This window comes from Syngnathus scovelli, chromosome 22 (assembly GCF_024217435.2).
Source record: "Syngnathus scovelli strain Florida chromosome 22, RoL_Ssco_1.2, whole genome shotgun sequence".
NCBI lineage: Eukaryota > Metazoa > Chordata > Actinopteri > Syngnathiformes > Syngnathidae > Syngnathus > Syngnathus scovelli.
Window position 1 is genome coordinate 6,570,420 of NC_090868.1, and position 18,482 is coordinate 6,588,901.

The 18,482-nt window shown below is 47.6% G+C and overlaps 1 protein-coding gene across 14 annotated transcripts in view; it reads left to right on the forward strand.

The window, feature by feature from the left end:
* Positions 1–18,482, forward strand: part of LOC125992022 (pleckstrin homology domain-containing family A member 5) — a 139,727-nt gene that overhangs the window by 71,660 nt on the left and 49,585 nt on the right. For 12 of the 14 annotated variants that reach the window (XM_049760560.2, XM_049760547.2, XM_049760546.2 and 9 more), the window contains 2 exons: positions 15,525–15,608; positions 16,070–16,123. In XM_049760560.2, the coding sequence (XP_049616517.1) occupies positions 15,525–15,608; positions 16,070–16,123 (138 nt within the window). The remainder of the gene's footprint in view (positions 1–15,524; positions 15,609–16,069; positions 16,124–18,482) is intronic. The other 2 variants (XM_049760550.2, XM_049760559.2) reach the window with 1 other exon arrangement.

The following is an 18,482-nucleotide window of genomic DNA, read 5'->3' on the forward strand; positions in this document are numbered from 1 at the left end:
CAATTTGGAGTCTTCAATCGGCCTACCAAGCATGTTTTTGGAATGTGGGAGGAAACCGGAGTGCCCGGAGAAAACCCACGCGGGCCCGGGGAGAACATGCAAACTCCACACAGGGAGGGCCGGAGGTGGAATCGAACCCGCACCCTCCTAACTGTGAGGCGGACGTGCTACCCAGTGCGCCACCGAGCCCACCTGAATAGGCAAGTTTCTCGGAAAATAGCACCATTTTGTTCTGCGACACCAACAATCACCGTCAGTAAGCTGGCTTGTTGCTTCTCTGCTCTCAAATGTTCTGTGCTTGTTAGTTGTGCTTAAATGCTCATGTTCTTGCGTATGTACTTGTCACTTGCAATTGTGTGGAAAATAAAAATATGGGTGATGCTGTGGAAAGTATGCTGCTTATGTATGCCTATCTGTAGTGTACAATTTTAACATTTAATGGATTTGATGAAATTGGACTGTCCAGTTGAGATGCGGGAGAAACAATTGCATAAGCCAGCCTTGTCTAATAGTTTTCCTGGAAAACAGATTCACAATCCTCGGAGACCGCTCTTATGTTTTTAATAGAGGAGTGGATAAAATGCAGAACTTGTACTACTGTGTTCAGAAAGAATAATTTACAACTGAGGAAAATGAAAAATTGCGTTTCGGTGACCATTTCCATTTATTCACTAAAAAATACACGATAAAGCAATCTGTGTATTGCCTAAGTAAAATGTGAAGATATGTAATGGTTAGAAAGTGAACTCAACAAATTAATGAGTTGAAGCTTGCGCAATAGTTTACTTTCAGTACTTTGGAAAATGTAATGTGTTCAATTTCACATACACCCTGTAGTCTTATGTTACAAAATAATTGCGCTTTTTCAAGTCCTGCTACGTTGACGCAGTTGTCACTGTCCACTGATGGTTTTATCTGATTGTGGAATGCTACATTTTTCTGTGTCAGCAAAAAAATTTGGAGAATACCACTTCATTGGGTTTCTTTGTAAAATGGAAATGTAAATAAATGAAGGCTTTTCTATTGCCTCTGATGCCACCTTTGCAATGCTTAATAACAAATGTCTGTTCATACAACAGTCAAGAACAAAACAATGGAATTTTGTCCTTGAATTAAACAATTTTGTTGTTTGTGTTAAACCTAGCTTAGGTTATAATAGTGTATCAAGATTGTGAAATCCCCTCCGTGAGTCATCACCTTATTGTGGTGGAGGGGTTTGCGTGCCCCTATGATCCTAGGAGCCATGTTGTCGGGAGCTTCATGCCCCTGGTAGGGTCACCCATGGCAAATGTGTCCTAGGTGAGGGGCCACGGCTCACAAAACCCCTTTTAACGATTAAGAAAATTTGATCTAATTTTCCCTCGCCTGGACGCGGGTCACCGGGGCCCCCCTCTGGACCCAGGCCCGGAGGCGGGGCTCGAAGGCAAGCGTCTGGTGGCCGGGCCTTCGGCCATTGGGCCCGGCCGGGCACAGCCCGAAAAGGAAACGTGGGTCCCCCTTTCCATGGGCTCACCACCTGTGGGAGGGGCCAAAGGGTGCAGTGTCAGCTGGGCGGCGGCCAAAGGCAGGGACCTTGGCGGTCTGATCCCCGGCTGCAGAAGCTGGCTCTTGGGACATGGAATGTCACCTCTCTGGCTGAAAAGGAGCCTGAGCTGGTGTGCGAGGCAGAAAAGTTCCGACTAGACATAGTCGGACTCGCCTCCACGCACAGTTTGGGTTCCGGTACAAGCCCTCTCGAGAGGGGTTGGACTCTCTTCCACTCTGGAGTTGCCCACGGTGAGAGGCGTCGAGCAGGTGTGGGTACACTTATTGCCCCCCGGCTGGGCGCCTGCACATTGGGGTTCACCCCGGTGAACGAGAGGGTAGCCTCTCTCTGCCTTCGGGTGGGGGGACGGGTCCTGACTGTTGTTTGTGTCTATGCACCAAACGGCAGCTCAGAGTATCCACCCTTTTTGGAGTCCCTGGAGGAAGTGCTGGAGAGCGCTCCTTCTGGGGACTCCATCGTTCTACTGGGTAACTTCAATGCTCACGTGGGCAATGACAGTGAGACCTGGAAGGGCGTGATTGGGAAGAACGGCCCCCTTGATCTGATCCGTGTTCTATTATTGGACTTCTGTGCTCGACACGGATTTTCTATAATGAACACCATGTTCAAACATAAGGGTGTCCATGTGTGCACTTGGCACCAGGACACCCTAGGCCGCAGTTCGATGATCGACTTTGTAGTCGTGTCATCGGATTTGCGGCCGCATGTTTTGGACACTCGGGTGAAGAGAGGGGCGGAGCTGTCAACTGATCACCACCTGGTGGTGGGTAGGGTCCGATGGTGGGGGAAGATGCCTGTTAGGTTCAGATTCAGCAAAAGGATCAGCAGACAAACCAGTGAGACAGAATGTTGAGTCTTTTCTCGCGAGGAGTGCATCCAGACTTACATCAATCCAAAATACACTAAAGGTCTTGTTTACACTCCTCTCTTTTTATTCAGGAATGCCCTACCTACAATGTGAGACTAGCCCCTGATAGGTGGGGGGGAAAGCGTGGGCTTTGTCTCATGAGAGAAGAAACGAGATTCTATGTGAAACTAGAAGTTGCAGACAGGATCCCATGAGAAACGAAAAGTGTGCAAGGATAAAATGTTATGGGAAACAAAGTAGTCATGTGAAAAGAATGCATAGACAAAATGACATGTGCAGACATCAACAACTTTCTTGGATTCCCAGATGTGTAGAAGGTCAGGAAGCTCCAGACAGCATCGTTTGACTTGTTGTGGACTAGGTGATGTCTGCAAGAAGAAACAGCAAGCATTCTGCGCAATAACTTTATTAATATGTACTCATTAGGGAACGCATGATAACATATAGACACGCCTCTACAACGTTGCGTGGACATCGGGGACAGTGCCTCTGGATTGGCAGACTGGGGTGGTGGTTCCCCTCTTTAAGAAGGGGGACCGGAGGGTGTGTTCCAATTACAGGGGAATCACACTCCTCAGCCTCCCTGGTAAGGTCTATTCAGGGGTGCTGGAGAGGAGGGTCCGTCGGGAGGTCGAACCTCGGATTCAGGAGGAGCAGTGTGGCTTTCGTCCTGGCCGTGGAACAGTGGACCAGCTCTACACCCTCGGCAGGATCCTCGAGGGTGCATGGGAGTTCGCCCAACCAGTCCACATGTGTTTTGTGGACTTGGAGAAGGCGTTCGACCGTGTCCCTCGGGAGGTTCTGTGGAGGGTGCTTCGGGAGTACGGGGTGCCGAGCCAACTGATAAGGGCGGTTCGGTCCCTGTATCACCGATGCCTGAGTCTGGTCCGCATTTCCGGCAGTAAGTCGGATTCGTTCCCAGTGAGGGTTGGACTCCGCCAAGGCTGCCCTTTGTCACCGATTCTGTTCATAATTTTTATGGACAGAATTTCTAGGCGCAGCCGAGGCGTTGAGGGGGTCCGGTTTGGGGACCTCAGCATCGCGTCTCTGCTTTTTGCAGATGACGTGGTGCTGTTGGCTTCTTCAGGCCGTGATCTCCAGCTCTCGCTGGAACGGTTCGCAGCCGAGTGTGAAGCGGTCGGGATGAGGGTCAGCACCTCCGAATCCGAGTCCATGGTCCTCGATCGGAAAAGGGTGGAATGCCCTCTCCGGATCGGGGATGAGATCCTGCCCCAAGTGGAGGAGTTCAAGTATCTTGGAGTCTTGTTCACGAGTGAGGGGAGGATGGAGCGTGAGATCGACAGGCGGATCGGTGCAGCGTCGGCAGTAATGCGGACCCTGTACCGGTCCGTTGTGGTGAAGAGAGAGCTGAGCCAAAAGGCAAAGCTCTCAATTTACCGGTCGATTTACGCTCCTACCCTCACCTATGGTCACGAGCTATGGGTCGTGACCGAAAGAACGAGATCTCGGATACAAGCGGCCGAAATGAGTTTTCTCCGCAGGATGTCCGGGCTCTCCCTTAGAGATAGGGTGAGAAGCTCGGTCATCCGGGAGAGACTCGGAGTAGAGTCGCTACTCCTCCACGTTGAGAGGAGCCAGATGAGGTGGCTCGGGCATCTTATCAGGATGCCTCCTGGACGCCTCCCTGGGGAGGTGTTCCGGGCATGTCCCACCGGTAGGAGACCCCGGGGACGACCCAGGACGCGCTGGAGAGACTATGTCTCTCAGCTGGCCTGGGCACGCCTTGGGATCCCCCGGGATGAGCTGGATGAAGTGGCTGGGGAGAGGGAAGTCTGGGAGTCCCTCCTAAAGCTGCTGCCCCCGCGACCCGACCCCGGATAAGCGGAAGAAGATGGATGGATGGATGGATGGATGGATGGATGGATGGATGGATGGATGGATGGATGGATGGATGGATGATAACATATATATACAATTTATCTAACAATTCCCCCCTGTTTTATCATAAGTTCCCGGAGAACAACCCATCACCCATATGGCCACTTCAAAAAGATTTTCAGCCAAGGGATCACATTTCGCAAGAACTAACTTACACTCAGGAGGAAACTGAGTCACAATCGGCAAAGCTAGGGTCAAGAAACAAACCGGACAGGTTTACCACAATAGAGTCGCCGACCGGGTTGTCACTAGAGAAGGAACCCGCGTCGATCGAAAGGTCATCCCTTTGGAGCAACGGGAAAGTCTCAGCTGGTGGAGAGATAGCAGTTGTAATTAGTCTGTTAATTAGGGATCGGAGACAAGGGATGCAACAACATCCACACAAGGTCAAAATGGCAGAGAAAACGGCTATGGAGACCAGGGCAGAGGAAACCAGGGTGCGGTACTTTCCGAACACGTTCAACCAGTCGGTCCAAACCTCTGTGTTCACCCCACTGTGCTCCTTCATCTTCCCGTTCAAGGTCCGCAGGCCCTCAAGGGCCTGGGACAGGCTTCCGCCGGCTGCAGTATTATTCGGACTAAACGTGCAACATTGCTCACCGAACATGGCGCAGACACCGCCCTCCTTTGAGAGTAGCATGTCAAGGGCCATTCGATTCTGGAAAGCCATGAGGGAAGTAGCGGCCAGTTGGCAGTGGACCGCCTTGAAACCCGCCTCGGACCAGTTTCCAAGCCTCTGCACGTTGTAATGGACGTAGTTAATCCTGTCAACATTTTTGTTAATAGTACACCACCAACACAGGGCGGATTCAAAACCAGCTGCTATCTGATTCACCAGCTTATACTCATCCGGTACTCCTCTAGGAACACCAATGGCGTCAATGTAAGTTGGATTAGCCGCGCCCCGCCATTCGGCGTTTCGTTTCGTTCTCGGCCAGAATACGGGAACCACGGATTTAGCAAAAGATGTTAGATCATAAGAGGACATCGGTATCAAATGAACAGGTAGCAATAGGGTTACCAAAGCGCAAATTCCGGAGCTGTCGAAAGGCAACCTATCATAAAGTTTGTTACTATCACACCAAAACCAAACATCACTACGAGCAATGGGCAAAAAAGGGGCAGTGACATTGGTCATGGACCCACACCATAGAGGAGGTAGGGCGCCGAGCTTCTCACCGGTACCAGGTAATCTAATACATGTAAAATTACCCTTAGCTACATCGGACGAAAAAAGGGGTTTATATTTTGTCATAGAGGCAACAGGGTAAACCTTATCCCATTTAAAACAATCATGAGTGGGTGAAATGGATAGGCTTAACATTAAAGTAACAGCACACTTAGGACCTATATTCGCAGGTATGATTTTCAAAAGAGGTCTTGGACCCATGCATGCAATGCAACTGGTGTCAGCCATCTTTGCGGCCTGCTCAGCCATAAGAAGCCAGTTGTTGGTATGACCGCTTATCCCTGTGGAGGCCACAAAATAGCTGTCTACATCAGTGAGGAGCGTACTTGTGATTTTTGCTCCCGCTGACAGGGTGTAATTATTTGTAACGGGACGGTCTGCGACCGACATTGTTCTATTAAGGCAAATAGCAATAGGAAAGCGAGGATCGATTCCAGAGGACCAAGCCCACAGTTGAAAACCCCAACAAGAAGTGTTAAACAAGGTGGCATTTGGAGGACGAATTTTACCATCAGGGAGTGTAAGAGTCAAAAGGAGGCTTGTGCCCTGATTTTTCAAAGTCACTCGTTTAGCAAAGAACACAGCCTCTTCACTGGAACCAGAGAGCGGGGTGACCATTTCGAAACCTTTCAAACTTTTCATAGGTAAAATAATAGAAGAAGATGTATTAGGAGCCACAGTAAACATTAATGAGTTATTGTAAGTCCAAGACAAAAGCCATGGTACGCAAGTTGGAACGCAGACGGTTCCTGGAATACAAACAACCTGATCAAAAGGGGATTTAGTGTCGCGCTTATGTCTAGCAATTTTTCCCCCATGAGCCATATCAATTAGAATTAGCGTAGGGTCCGATGGTGGGGGAAGATGCCTATTAGGTTCAGATTCAGCAAAAGGATCAGCAGACAAACCAGTGAGACAGAATGTTGAGTCTTTTCTCGCGAGGAGTGCATCCAGACTTACATCAATCCAAAATACACTAAAGGTCTTGTTTACACTCCTCTCTTTTTATTCAGGAATGCCCTACCTACAATGTGAGACTAGCCCCTGATAGGTGGGGGGGAAAGCGTGGGCTTTGTCTCATGAGAGAAGAAACGAGATTCTATGTGAAACTAGAAGTTGCAGACAGGATCCCATGAGAAACGAAAAGTGTGCAAGGATAAAATGTTATGGGAAACAAAGTAGTCATGTGAAAAGAATGCATAGACAAAATGACATGTGCAGACATCAACAACTTTCTTGGATTCCCAGATGTGTAGAAGGTCAGGAAGCTCCAGACAGCATCGTTTGACTTGTTGTGGACTAGGTGATGTCTGCAAGAAGAAACAGCAAGCATTCTGCGCAATAACTTTATTAATATGTACTCATTAGGGAACGCATGATAACATATAGACACGCCTCTACAACGTTGCGTGGACATCGGGGACAGTGCCTCTGGATTGGCAGACTGGGGTGGTGGTTCCCCTCTTTAAGAAAGGGGACCGGAGAGTGTGTTCCAATTACAGGGGAATCACACTCCTCAGCCTCCCTGGTAAGGTCTATTCAGGGGTGCTGGAGAGGAGGGTCCGTCGGGAGGTCGAACCTCGGATTCAGGAGGAGCAGTGTGGCTTTCGTCCTGGCCGTGGAACAGTGGACCAGCTCTACACCCTCGGCAGGATCCTCGAGGGTGCATGGGAGTTCGCCCAACCAGTCCACATGTGTTTTGTGGACTTGGAGAAGGCGTTCGACCGTGTCCCTCGGGAGGTTCTGTGGAGGGTGCTTCGGGAGTACGGGGTGCCGAGCCAACTGATAAGGGCGGTTCGGTCCCTGTATCACCGATGCCTGAGTCTGGTCCGCATTTCCGGCAGTAAGTCGGATTCGTTCCCAGTGAGGGTTGGACTCCGCCAAGGCTGCCCTTTGTCACCGATTCTGTTCATAATTTTTATGGACAGAATTTCTAGGCGCAGCCGAGGCGTTGAGGGGGTCCGGTTTGGGGACCTCAGCATCGCGTCTCTGCTTTTTGCAGATGACGTGGTGCTGTTGGCTTCTTCAGGCCGTGATCTCCAGCTCTCGCTGGAACGGTTCGCAGCCGAGTGTGAAGCGGTCGGGATGAGGGTCAGCACCTCCGAATCCGAGTCCATGGTCCTCGATCGGAAAAGGGTGGAATGCCCTCTCCGGATCGGGGATGAGATCCTGCCCCAAGTGGAGGAGTTCAAGTATCTTGGAGTCTTGTTCACGAGTGAGGGGAGGATGGAGCGTGAGATCGACAGGCGGATCGGTGCAGCGTCGGCAGTAATGCGGACCCTGTACCGGTCCGTTGTGGTGAAGAGAGAGCTGAGCCAAAAGGCAAAGCTCTCAATTTACCGGTCGATTTACGCTCCTACCCTCACCTATGGTCACGAGCTATGGGTCGTGACCGAAAGAACGAGATCTCGGATACAAGCGGCCGAAATGAGTTTTCTCCGCAGGATGTCCGGGCTCTCCCTTAGAGATAGGGTGAGAAGCTCGGTCATCCGGGAGAGACTCGGAGTAGAGTCGCTACTCCTCCACGTTGAGAGGAGCCAGATGAGGTGGCTCGGGCATCTTATCAGGATGCCTCCTGGACGCCTCCCTGGGGAGGTGTTCCGGGCATATCCCACCGGTAGGAGACCCCGGGGACGACCCAGGACGCGCTGGAGAGACTATGTCTCTCAGCTGGCCTGGGCACGCCTTGGGATCCCCCGGGATGAGCTGGATGAAGTGGCTCGGGAGAGGGAAGTCTGGGAGTCCCTCCTAAAGCTGCTGCCCCCGCGACCCGACCCCGGATAAGCGGAAGAAGATGGATGGATGGATGGATGGATGGATGGATGGATGGATGATAACATATATATACAATTTATCTAACAATTCCCCCCTGTTTTATCATAAGTTCCCGGAGAACAACCCATCACCCATATGGCCACTTCAAAAAGATTTTCAGCCAAGGGATCACATTTCGCAAGAACTAACTTACACTCAGGAGGAAACTGAGTCACAATCGGCAAAGCTAGGGTCAAGAAACAAACCGGACAGGTTTACCACAATAGAGTCGCCGACCGGGTTGTCACTAGAGAAGGAACCCGCGTCGATCGAAAGGTCATCCCTTTGGAGCAACGGGAAAGTCTCAGCTGGTGGAGAGATAGCAGTTGTAATTAGTCTGTTAATTAGGGATCGGAGACAAGGGATGCAACAACATCCACACAAGGTCAAAATGGCAGAGAAAACGGCTATGGAGACCAGGGCAGAGGAAACCAGGGTGCGGTACTTTCCGAACACGTTCAACCAGTCGGTCCAAACCTCTGTGTTCACCCCACTGTGCTCCTTCATCTTCCCGTTCAAGGTCCGCAGGCCCTCAAGGGCCTGGGACAGGCTTCCGCCGGCTGCAGTATTATTCGGAATAAACGTGCAACATTGCTCACCGAACATGGCGCAGACACCGCCCTCCTTTGAGAGTAGCATGTCAAGGGCCATTCGATTCTGGAAAGCCATGAGGGAAGTAGCGGCCAGTTGGCAGTGGACCGCCTTGAAACCCGCCTCGGACCAGTTTCCAAGCCTCTGCACGTTGTAATGGACGTAGTTAATCCTGTCAACATTTTTGTTAATAGTACACCACCAACACAGGGCGGATTCAAAACCAGCTGCTATCTGATTCACCAGCTTATACTCATCCGGTACTCCTCTAGGAACACCAATGGCGTCAATGTAAGTTGGATTAGCCGCGCCCCGCCATTCGGCGTTTCGTTTCGTTCTCGGCCAGAATACGGGAACCACGGACTTAGCAAAAGATGTTAGATCATAAGAGGACATCGGTATCAAATGAACAGGTAGCAATAGGGTTACCAAAGCGCAAATTCCGGAGCTGTCGAAAGGCAACCTATCATAAAGTTTGTTACTATCACACCAAAACCAAACATCACTACGAGCAATGGGCAAAAAAGGGGCAGTGACATTGGTCATGGACCCACACCATAGAGGAGGTAGGGCGCCGAGCTTCTCACCGGTACCAGGTAATCTAATACATGTAAAATTACCCTTAGCTACATCGGACGAAAAAAGGGGTTTATATTTTGTCATAGAGGCAACAGGGTAAACCTTATCCCATTTAAAACAATCATGAGTGGGTGAAATGGATAGGCTTAACATTAAAGTAACAGCACACTTAGGACCTATATTCGCAGGTATGATTTTCAAAAGAGGTCTTGGACCCATGCATGCAATGCAACTGGTGTCAGCCATCTTTGCGGCCTGCTCAGCCATAAGAAGCCAGTTGTTGGTATGACCGCTTATCCCTGTGGAGGCCACAAAATAGCTGTCTACATCAGTGAGGAGCGTACTTGTGATTTTTGCTCCCGCTGACAGGGTGTAATTATTTGTAACGGGACGGTCTGCGACCGACATTGTTCTATTAAGGCAAATAGCAATAGGAAAGCGAGGATCGATTCCAGAGGACCAAGCCCACAGTTGAAAACCCCAACAAGAAGTGTTAAACAAGGTGGCATTTGGAGGACGAATTTTACCATCAGGGAGTGTAAGAGTCAAAAGGAGGCTTGTGCCCTGATTTTTCAAAGTCACTCGTTTAGCAAAGAACACAGCCTCTTCACTGGAACCAGAGAGCGGGGTGACCATTTCGAAACCTTTCAAACTTTTCATAGGTAAAATAATAGAAGAAGATGTATTAGGAGCCACAGTAAACATTAATGAGTTATTGTAAGTCCAAGACAAAAGCCATGGTACGCAAGTTGGAACGCAGACGGTTCCTGGAATACAAACAACCTGATCAAAAGGGGATTTAGTGTCGCGCTTATGTCTAGCAATTTTTCCCCCATGAGCCATATCAATTAGAATTAGCGTTGGTAGCTGCCTGAGAGAAGAATGTTCGAGGCTCATGGTACTCTATCCATACAAATAAAATAACCCCCGAAAAAAAATATAATGGTAACACAAACCAGCAAAAGCAACCAAAAGCACATGGTAGACTTTGCGCAGGCCACAGCCTGATTAAAGCACTCACCAAATGACTCTCTAATGCTCATGTTTTTGGATCTCCTCAGAGTCAACACCCTGAGCTTCGGGTTGGTGTCTTGGAAATTGACTTCTGCTAGCTTTCGTGTCAACCCTGGATCTTGGCACCAGGATCAGGCACTATTACCAGACTTTGTCACCTTCCGTACTTTAGGTTGGGTCTGCAGAGATCACCTTTTTACAATGAGATAAATGAATCCACGTGTTGCGTTCGGCTATTTTCAAAGCATTAGGTGTCGTGAGTAGTACCAAAAAAGGACCTTCCCACTTGGGTGAATGCCAATTCTTCCTCTTGATACTCTTGATCAAGACCCAGTCTCCCGGTACCATTTTGGGGTCTTCCTGCGGAGAAATGGGTTCATCATCAGTGTTATTGGTTAGATTCTTTTGATGTTCCAACATTTTTCTCATGTAATCAGCTAACGTGGCTTCCTCGGGGATCTCCCACGTGTTCTTGAACTGAAGAAGCCTGTAAGGCCTTCCAAACATTGTTTCATAGGGAGTTAGCCCTGTTGTACTTGTAATATTTATGTGAATTTTGACCAGGTCTAAGCACTGAGTCCATGGTCGTTTGGTTTCCTCCATACATTTCTTTAATCTGTTTTTTATAGTCGCGTTAGATCTCTCAACAAGGGCTGCTGATTGTGGATGATAAGAACAATGGTTCTTTAAATTTATGTGGAACATTCTCCCAATGTTATGCACTATTTGATTTACAAAATGTGGACCATTGTCGCTGTAAATTGTTTCCGGAATACCGTATCTTGGAATGATGTCTTTGCATAAGGCTTTTGCCACTGTGAGTGCATCAGCATGTTTGGTAGGAAATGTTTCTACCCATTTAGAAAATGCGTCTATTATGACTAAACAATATTCTTTCCCTTCACATTTATGTAATTGGATATAATCCATATGTATTGTCTGAAATGGATACAATGGAGTCGGGAATTTCCCTCTCTGAGGTCTTAAATTGCCTTGTGGGTTATGTTTAGCACAGATCAAACACGCTCTGCAAAATTGTTTTGAAAAAGCTGCAAAGCCGTATGTTGTATAAATAGCTTCAACTTGTTTCACCATACCCTCGTCGAGACATGGGTGACCCCATGACTCGAAATAGCAGCCCATTTAGAAAACAGATATGTCCGCTTTCCCATGGAATTTAACTGACTCATCAGTCAGGGGACTCCATCATCCCAGCGGAATTTAACTGTTTCTAATTGCACTTGATAGGGTCTAGAATTGTCAAGGTTTTAAGTGACCTCTTGTCACTGCACTTCCATTACTTTCAACAGAATCAAGATTCGTACTCACAGTCTGCTGGGCCTTCTCCTCGGATGATCTCGTCAACCACTCCGGCGTCCAACCGACTGATCGAGACAGCCCCGTGAAAAGGGTTTCTCTATCTATATGCCTTGGCCAAGGACTTGTCCTGCGTCGGAAAGTCGGCCGGAACCCCGAAATAGGTCTTTTGAGATCCCGGACGAGCCCCCAAAAATCTGTTAGGTTCAGATTCAGCAAAAGGATCAGCAGACAAACCAGTGAGACAGAATGTTGAATCTTTTCTCGCGAGGAGTACATCCAGACTTACAGCAATCCAAAATACACTAAAGGTCTTGTTTACACTCCTCTCTTTTTATTCAGGAATGCCCTACCTACAATGTGAGACTAGCCCCTGATAGGTGGGGGGGAAAGCGTGGGCTTTGTCTCATGAGAGAAGAAACGAGATTCTATGTGAAACTAGAAGTCGCAGACAGGATCCCGTGAGAAACGAAAAGTGTGCAAGGATAAAATGTTATGGGAAACAAAGTAGTCATGTGAAAAGAGTGCATAGACAAAATGACATGTGCAGACATCAACAACTTTCTTGGATTCCCAGATGTGAAGAAGGTCAGGAAGCTCCAGACAGCATCGTTTGACTTGTTGTGGACTAGATGATGTCTGCAAGAAGAAACAGCAAGCATTCTGCGCAATAACTTTATTAATAAGTACTCATTAGGGAACGCATGATAACATATATATACAATTTATCTAACAATGCCGGTCCGACCTGGCAGACCCAAACGCTCTGTGAGGGTCTGCTGGGAACATCTGGCAGAATCCCCTGTCAGGAAGAGCTTCAACTCCCACCTCCGGCAGAGCTTTTCCCACGTCCCGGGGGAGGCAGGGGACATTGAGTCCGAGTGGACCATGTTCCGGGCCTCCATTGTTGAGGCGGCCAACCAGAGCTGTGGCCGTAAGGTCGTTGGTGCCTGTCGTGGCGGCAATCCCCGAACCCGCTGGTGGACACCGGCGGTAAGGGATGCCGTCAAGCTGAAGAAGGAGTCCTATCGGGCCGTTTTGGCCTGCGGGACTCCGGAGGCAGCTGACAGGTACCGGATGACCAAGTGGAACGCGGCTTCGGCGGTTGCTGAGGCAAAAACCCGGGCGTGGGAGCAGTTTGGCGAGTTCATGGAGAATGACTTTCGGACGGCTTCGAGGAAATTCTGGTCCACCATCCGGCGTCTCAGGAGGGGGAAGCAGTGCAACGTCAACACTGTTTACAGTGGGGATGGCGTGCTGCTGACCTCGACTCGGGACGTCGTGAGTCGGTGGGGAGAATACTTCGAAGACCTCCTCAATTCCACCTACACGACTTCCATTGAGGAAGCAGGGCCTGGAGACTCTGAGGCGGATTCTCCAATCTCTGGGGTCGAAGTCACTGAGGTAGTTAAAAAACTCCTCGGTGGCAAGGCCCCGGGGGTGGATAAGATCCGCCCGGAGTTCTTAAAGGCTCTGGATGTTGTGGGGCTGTCATGGCTGACACGCCTCTACAACGTTGCGTGGACATCGGGGACAATGCCTCTGGATTGGCAGACTGGGGTGGTGGTCTTTAAGAAGGGGGACCGGAGGGTGTGTTCCAATTACAGGGGAATCACACTCCTCAGCCTCCCTGGTAAGGTCTATTCAGGGGTGCTGGAGAGGAGGGTCCGTCGGGAGGTCGAACCTCGGATTCAGGAGGAGCAGTGTGGCTTTCGTCCTGGCCGTGGAACAGTGGACCAGCTCTACACCCTCGGCAGGATCCTCGAGGGTGCATGGGAGTTCGCCCAACCAGTCCACATGTGTTTTGTGGACTTGGAGAAGGCGTTTGACCGTGTCCCTCGGGAGGTTCTGTGGAGGGTGCTTCTGGAGTACGGGGTGCCGAGCCAACTGATAAGGGCGGTTCAGTCCCTGTATCACCGATACCAGAGTTTGGTCCGCATTTCCGGCAGTAAGTCGGATTCGTTCCCAGTGAGGGTTGGACTCCGCCAAGGCTGAACTTTGTCACCGACTCTGTTCATAATTTTTATGGACAGAATTTTGGGGCGCAGCCGAGGCGTTGAGGGGGTCTGGTTTGGGGACCTCAGCATTGCGTCTCTGCTTTTTGCAGACGACGTGCTGCTGTTGGCTTCTTCAGGCCGTGATCTCCAGCCATCACTGGAGTGGTTCCCAGCCGAGTATGAAGCGGTCGGGATGAGGGTCAGCACCTCCATACTGAGTCCATGGTCCTCGATCGGAAAAGGGTGGAATGCCCTCTACGGATCGGGGATGAGATCCTGCTCCAAGTGGAGGAGTTTAAGTATCTTGGGGTCTTGTTCATGAGTGAGGGGAGGATGGAGCGCGAGATCGACAGACGGATCGGTGCAGCGTCGGCAGTAATGCCGACTCTGTACGGGTCCGTCGTGGTAAAGAGAGAGCTGAGCCAAAAGGCAAAGCTCTCAATTTACCAGTCGATTTACGCTCCTACCCTCACCTATGGTCACAAGCTATGGGTCGTGACTGAAAGAATGAGATCCCGGATACAAGTGGCCGAAATGAGTTTTCTCCGCAGGATGTCCAGGCTCTCCCTTAGAGATAGGGTGAGAAGCTCGGTCATCCGGGAGAGACTCGGAGTAGAGTCGCTACTCCTCCACGTTGAGAGGAGCCAGATTAGGTGGCTCGGGCATCTCATCAGGATGCCTCCTAGACGCCTCCCTGGGGAGATGTTCCGGGCATGTCCCACCGGTAGGAGACCCCGAGGACGACCCAGGACGCGCTGGAGAGACTATGTCTCTCAGCTGGCCTGGGAACGCCTTGGGATCCCTCGGGATGAGCTGGATGAAGTGGCTGGGGAGAGGGAAGTCTGGGAGTCACTCCTGAAACTGCTGCCCCCGCGACCCGACCCTGGATAAGCGGAAGAAGATGGATGGATGGAAGATTGTGAAATGTGAGCGGTGTGGATAAAAAAGCACAGAATGTGCAAAAAAATAAAATAAAACAGACGGAGATATCTGGCTAACTGGATAGGTTGTTTGCTAGCTTTCTGCCTGGCTTGCAAACTACACTGTAAAAAATGTTGGGTGAACTTCAACAAATTTCAATAACATTTTAAGTTGAATAATTCAAGTAAATGTATTATGTTTTGCTAGTGTGAAAATAGTTTTTCCTGCATTTTACAGAACATTCGTCCCTAAGAACCCCAAATTAAAGATGCAAGTCAAAACAACTTGCTTGCTTTGTGGCGCTGACATTGTTGCCTTGAATGTCGGTAATCTATATTTTAAATATTTTTCCACTGTTGTAGTACAAAAATACAAGTTGTGCTTTTTACAGTCAAGCTTACTAACAAGCTAGCTTGGTGGATATTAGCTGGATTTTTCATAGAGCATTCGAAGCAAACCGATTTTTCATCTCACTTCAAATAAGATGTTTTTCCATTTACAAAAACAGACCATTGGCTCCTAGATGAATGCAAGAAAGCATTTTCCCTTTGTTTTTTGGAATTGTTATCCCGCCATCATTCTTTGCAGCGCTTGCATCTTTTTTCCCCCTTTTCTGTTCCATATCCTATTCCAGTTGTATTTTTAAAGAAAAGAATAATGTGTGTGTGCGTATGCCATCATTTTGCAAAGTTTTCAGTTGTTCCTCCAGGCATGGATTTACCATTACAAATGGTTCACTGTATTTTACAAACACGTTTTTTTCAATGTTATTTTATTTTTCTTCTCCAGTCACAATGAGCGAAAGGTGATGTGCAAGCACCCTGTCTCAGGAGCTCCCTCGCAAGACAACTGTATCTTCGTGGTGAATGAACAGTAAGTCTGTTTTAAGTTAAAACACGACAGTGGCACTAATGATGATCACAGTTTATCTTGGTTTTCAGCAGGTTTTTGCAACTTTACATTGTTGTGTTATTTAGCAGTGGCAAGCAATTCAGGTCTCTGCTGGCGTAAACACTATCAAAAGCAATGACTTCCCTTTAAAGCCTTCATTTTAATATTTGCTTTGTTTTTATTTATTCCTAACAGTCTCTTTTTTTCTGAATGTTTCCTTGGATGCACTGCTTCAAGTACAGTTTAGATTTTTTGGGGGGGAGGGCTATCAGATTTCAGCCTGTGTGTTGATGACATGGTGACAGGCATCTTCATTGTCTGTTTTTATGCTGTTTTTGTTGTCCATTGTCGTGATTTACTTTTTATTTGACTCTGTCTAATTTGTAGTCATGGTTTTGCATTCTTATTATTTTTGCCATCTTGTCTTCCTCCTGTTCTTTTAGTGTGAAATATGGAAAGCTTGTCCATCCTGACAAGCCCCTAGAGGCTGACACCAGGTAATAAACCCTAATAATTACAGAAAGAGTAGGTTTTGCTTTTGGCTTTTTCTGTCAAGACTACTATCATTCGAATTCTTACCGGTAAGCGGGATGCATGCAAGGTGGTGAAAAGTAAATTATAGTAATGTATTAAGTTTATTCAAAAATTTCTCTGATTTCCCTTAAGAAATAATTAAAATTGTAGAAGCTCCAGCTCTCTTCACCGTTTTTCTACCCATATCTGATTTCAACAAAAAAATCGTGTGATGGAAAACTTCAAGGTTTTCCAAAGCCTTTGCTTTGGTATGACAAAATTTACTTTAAGCAAACCCAAAGAAAGAAGTCGCATGGTGTTAAGTTGAGGCTCCAGACTGGCCAAGACAAAAAAATTAAAATACATTCTTTAGAACAGGGGTGTCAAACATTTTTTTTTCACGGGCCGCATTGTAGTCATAGCTTCTTTTGGAGGGTCATTATGACTGTCAACCCAAATAAATGTATGAGCACCTATATATACAGCAAAAGCTACAAAACAAACTGACAACTCGTTTTCAAATCAGATGAGTAAAAACTGGTCAAATATTTACAAAAAAAGATATTAAAAGTGAAGACAATTTGCAATTCTAGTAATGACACACAAATTTGATGCACAATTTGTCTTCGCGGGCCACATAAAATGATGTGGCGGGCCATATCTGGCCCCCGGGCCTTGAGTTTGACACCTGTGTTTTAGAAGTATTTTAAATTGGTAAATAAACTAGTGATTACATTACTTTTTACCCACTTTGTAATGCATGTAGGCAAAATTGTTGATTTCAATAGTTTTCAAAAATAATTCTGTTGGACAGTTCAACAGCAATGTTTAATTTTATTAGTAAATTATCACTAAAATGATATATACAGTATATCATGCTATACGGATTGTCAATTTTAAATTATTTCTGACTGGGCTTTTTTCTCTCTAGAAGGCCATTAATTATGCCTACATGTCTTATCCGTCACCTTTCTTTCTTCAAGTGAAGTGTTTCACTCATCTTTCATTCACCCCTACTAAAACGAACAACCATCAACATTTCCAATATAGATGCAAATATACTGTTGTCACATTACATTATGTCAGGGAGTACAGCCAAGCTAAGCGGAGCTCCTCACAGCTGGTGTTGTGAGCCATAAAGGTCAACTGATAATTCAACTGAATATTACTGGACTCCCTGACTTTTACAATGAAAAGAAGAGCAATTTGGAAATAGTTGATTACAATAACAGCTAGGCAGTGTGGCTGTAGAATGTCGATCAATGTAGTGCACAATGTTGACTAAATAAGACAGAGTAAGTGTGGCAAGTTGACCTGATGCTAAGTTAGCGGTGATAAATCTGCAGTCAAAGTGGAAAAAATTAATTAGTACTCATCTTTGAAATGGCCAAATTCTCAAAAACCTGAGTCATTTTATGATCGGGTTATCTTTTAAGCCACAGATACAACAGTATTACCGTCCATTTGCTCCTACAAATCTCCAAATGAATTTAAGCGTGACCATCTATCTATTAGCACTCTCCTCTGCTAACTATGGTAATTTGCATTCATAATTTTCACTTAATTTTCTGTTGATTTTTGCACTGAACCATCCATTCTGTTGATTTTTTTTTTTATCATGTTCTTGAATCTATATTAAACACTGGCAGTCTTAACTAATCATCACTTGTTGCCAGCTAACATAACAAACACTGCTCAAAAAATTTAAAGGAACAGTTTTTTATCAGGGTGTGGCATGAATTCAATTACACTTTTCTGACAAGGTTTTGGTCAGGTACGTGGCAGAGGGGGTTGTTAATCAGTTTCAGCTGCCTTGGTGTTGATGGAATTCAAAACAGGTGCACTAGAGGGGCAACAATGAGATGGTCCCTAAAACAGGACTGGTTTTGCAGGTGGAGGCCATTTCAAGTTCCTCCCTCTTGATCTTTTTTAACTGTTTTTTCACAAGTGTTGGCTTTAGCTAGAGTCATTATCACGACTGGGAGCATGAGGCGATTTCTTAACCCTCCTGAAGTTGCGCAGATTGTCCAACTCCTCCAGGATGGCACATCCATGCGTGCTGTTGCAAGAAGATTTGATGTGTCTCCCAGTACAATCTCCAGAGCATGGAGGAGATTCCAGGAGACAGGCAGTTACTCTGGGAGAGCTGGACAGGGCCGTAGACGGTCCTCATCCCATCAGCAGGACCGATATCTGCTGCTTTGTGCAAGGAGGAACAGGTTGAGCACTGCCTGAGCCCTACAGAATGACCTCCAGTAGGCTACTGGTGTGAATGTCTCTGCCTAAACAGTCAGAAACAGACTTCACGAGGGTGGCCTCAGGGCACGACGTCCTGTAGTGTGT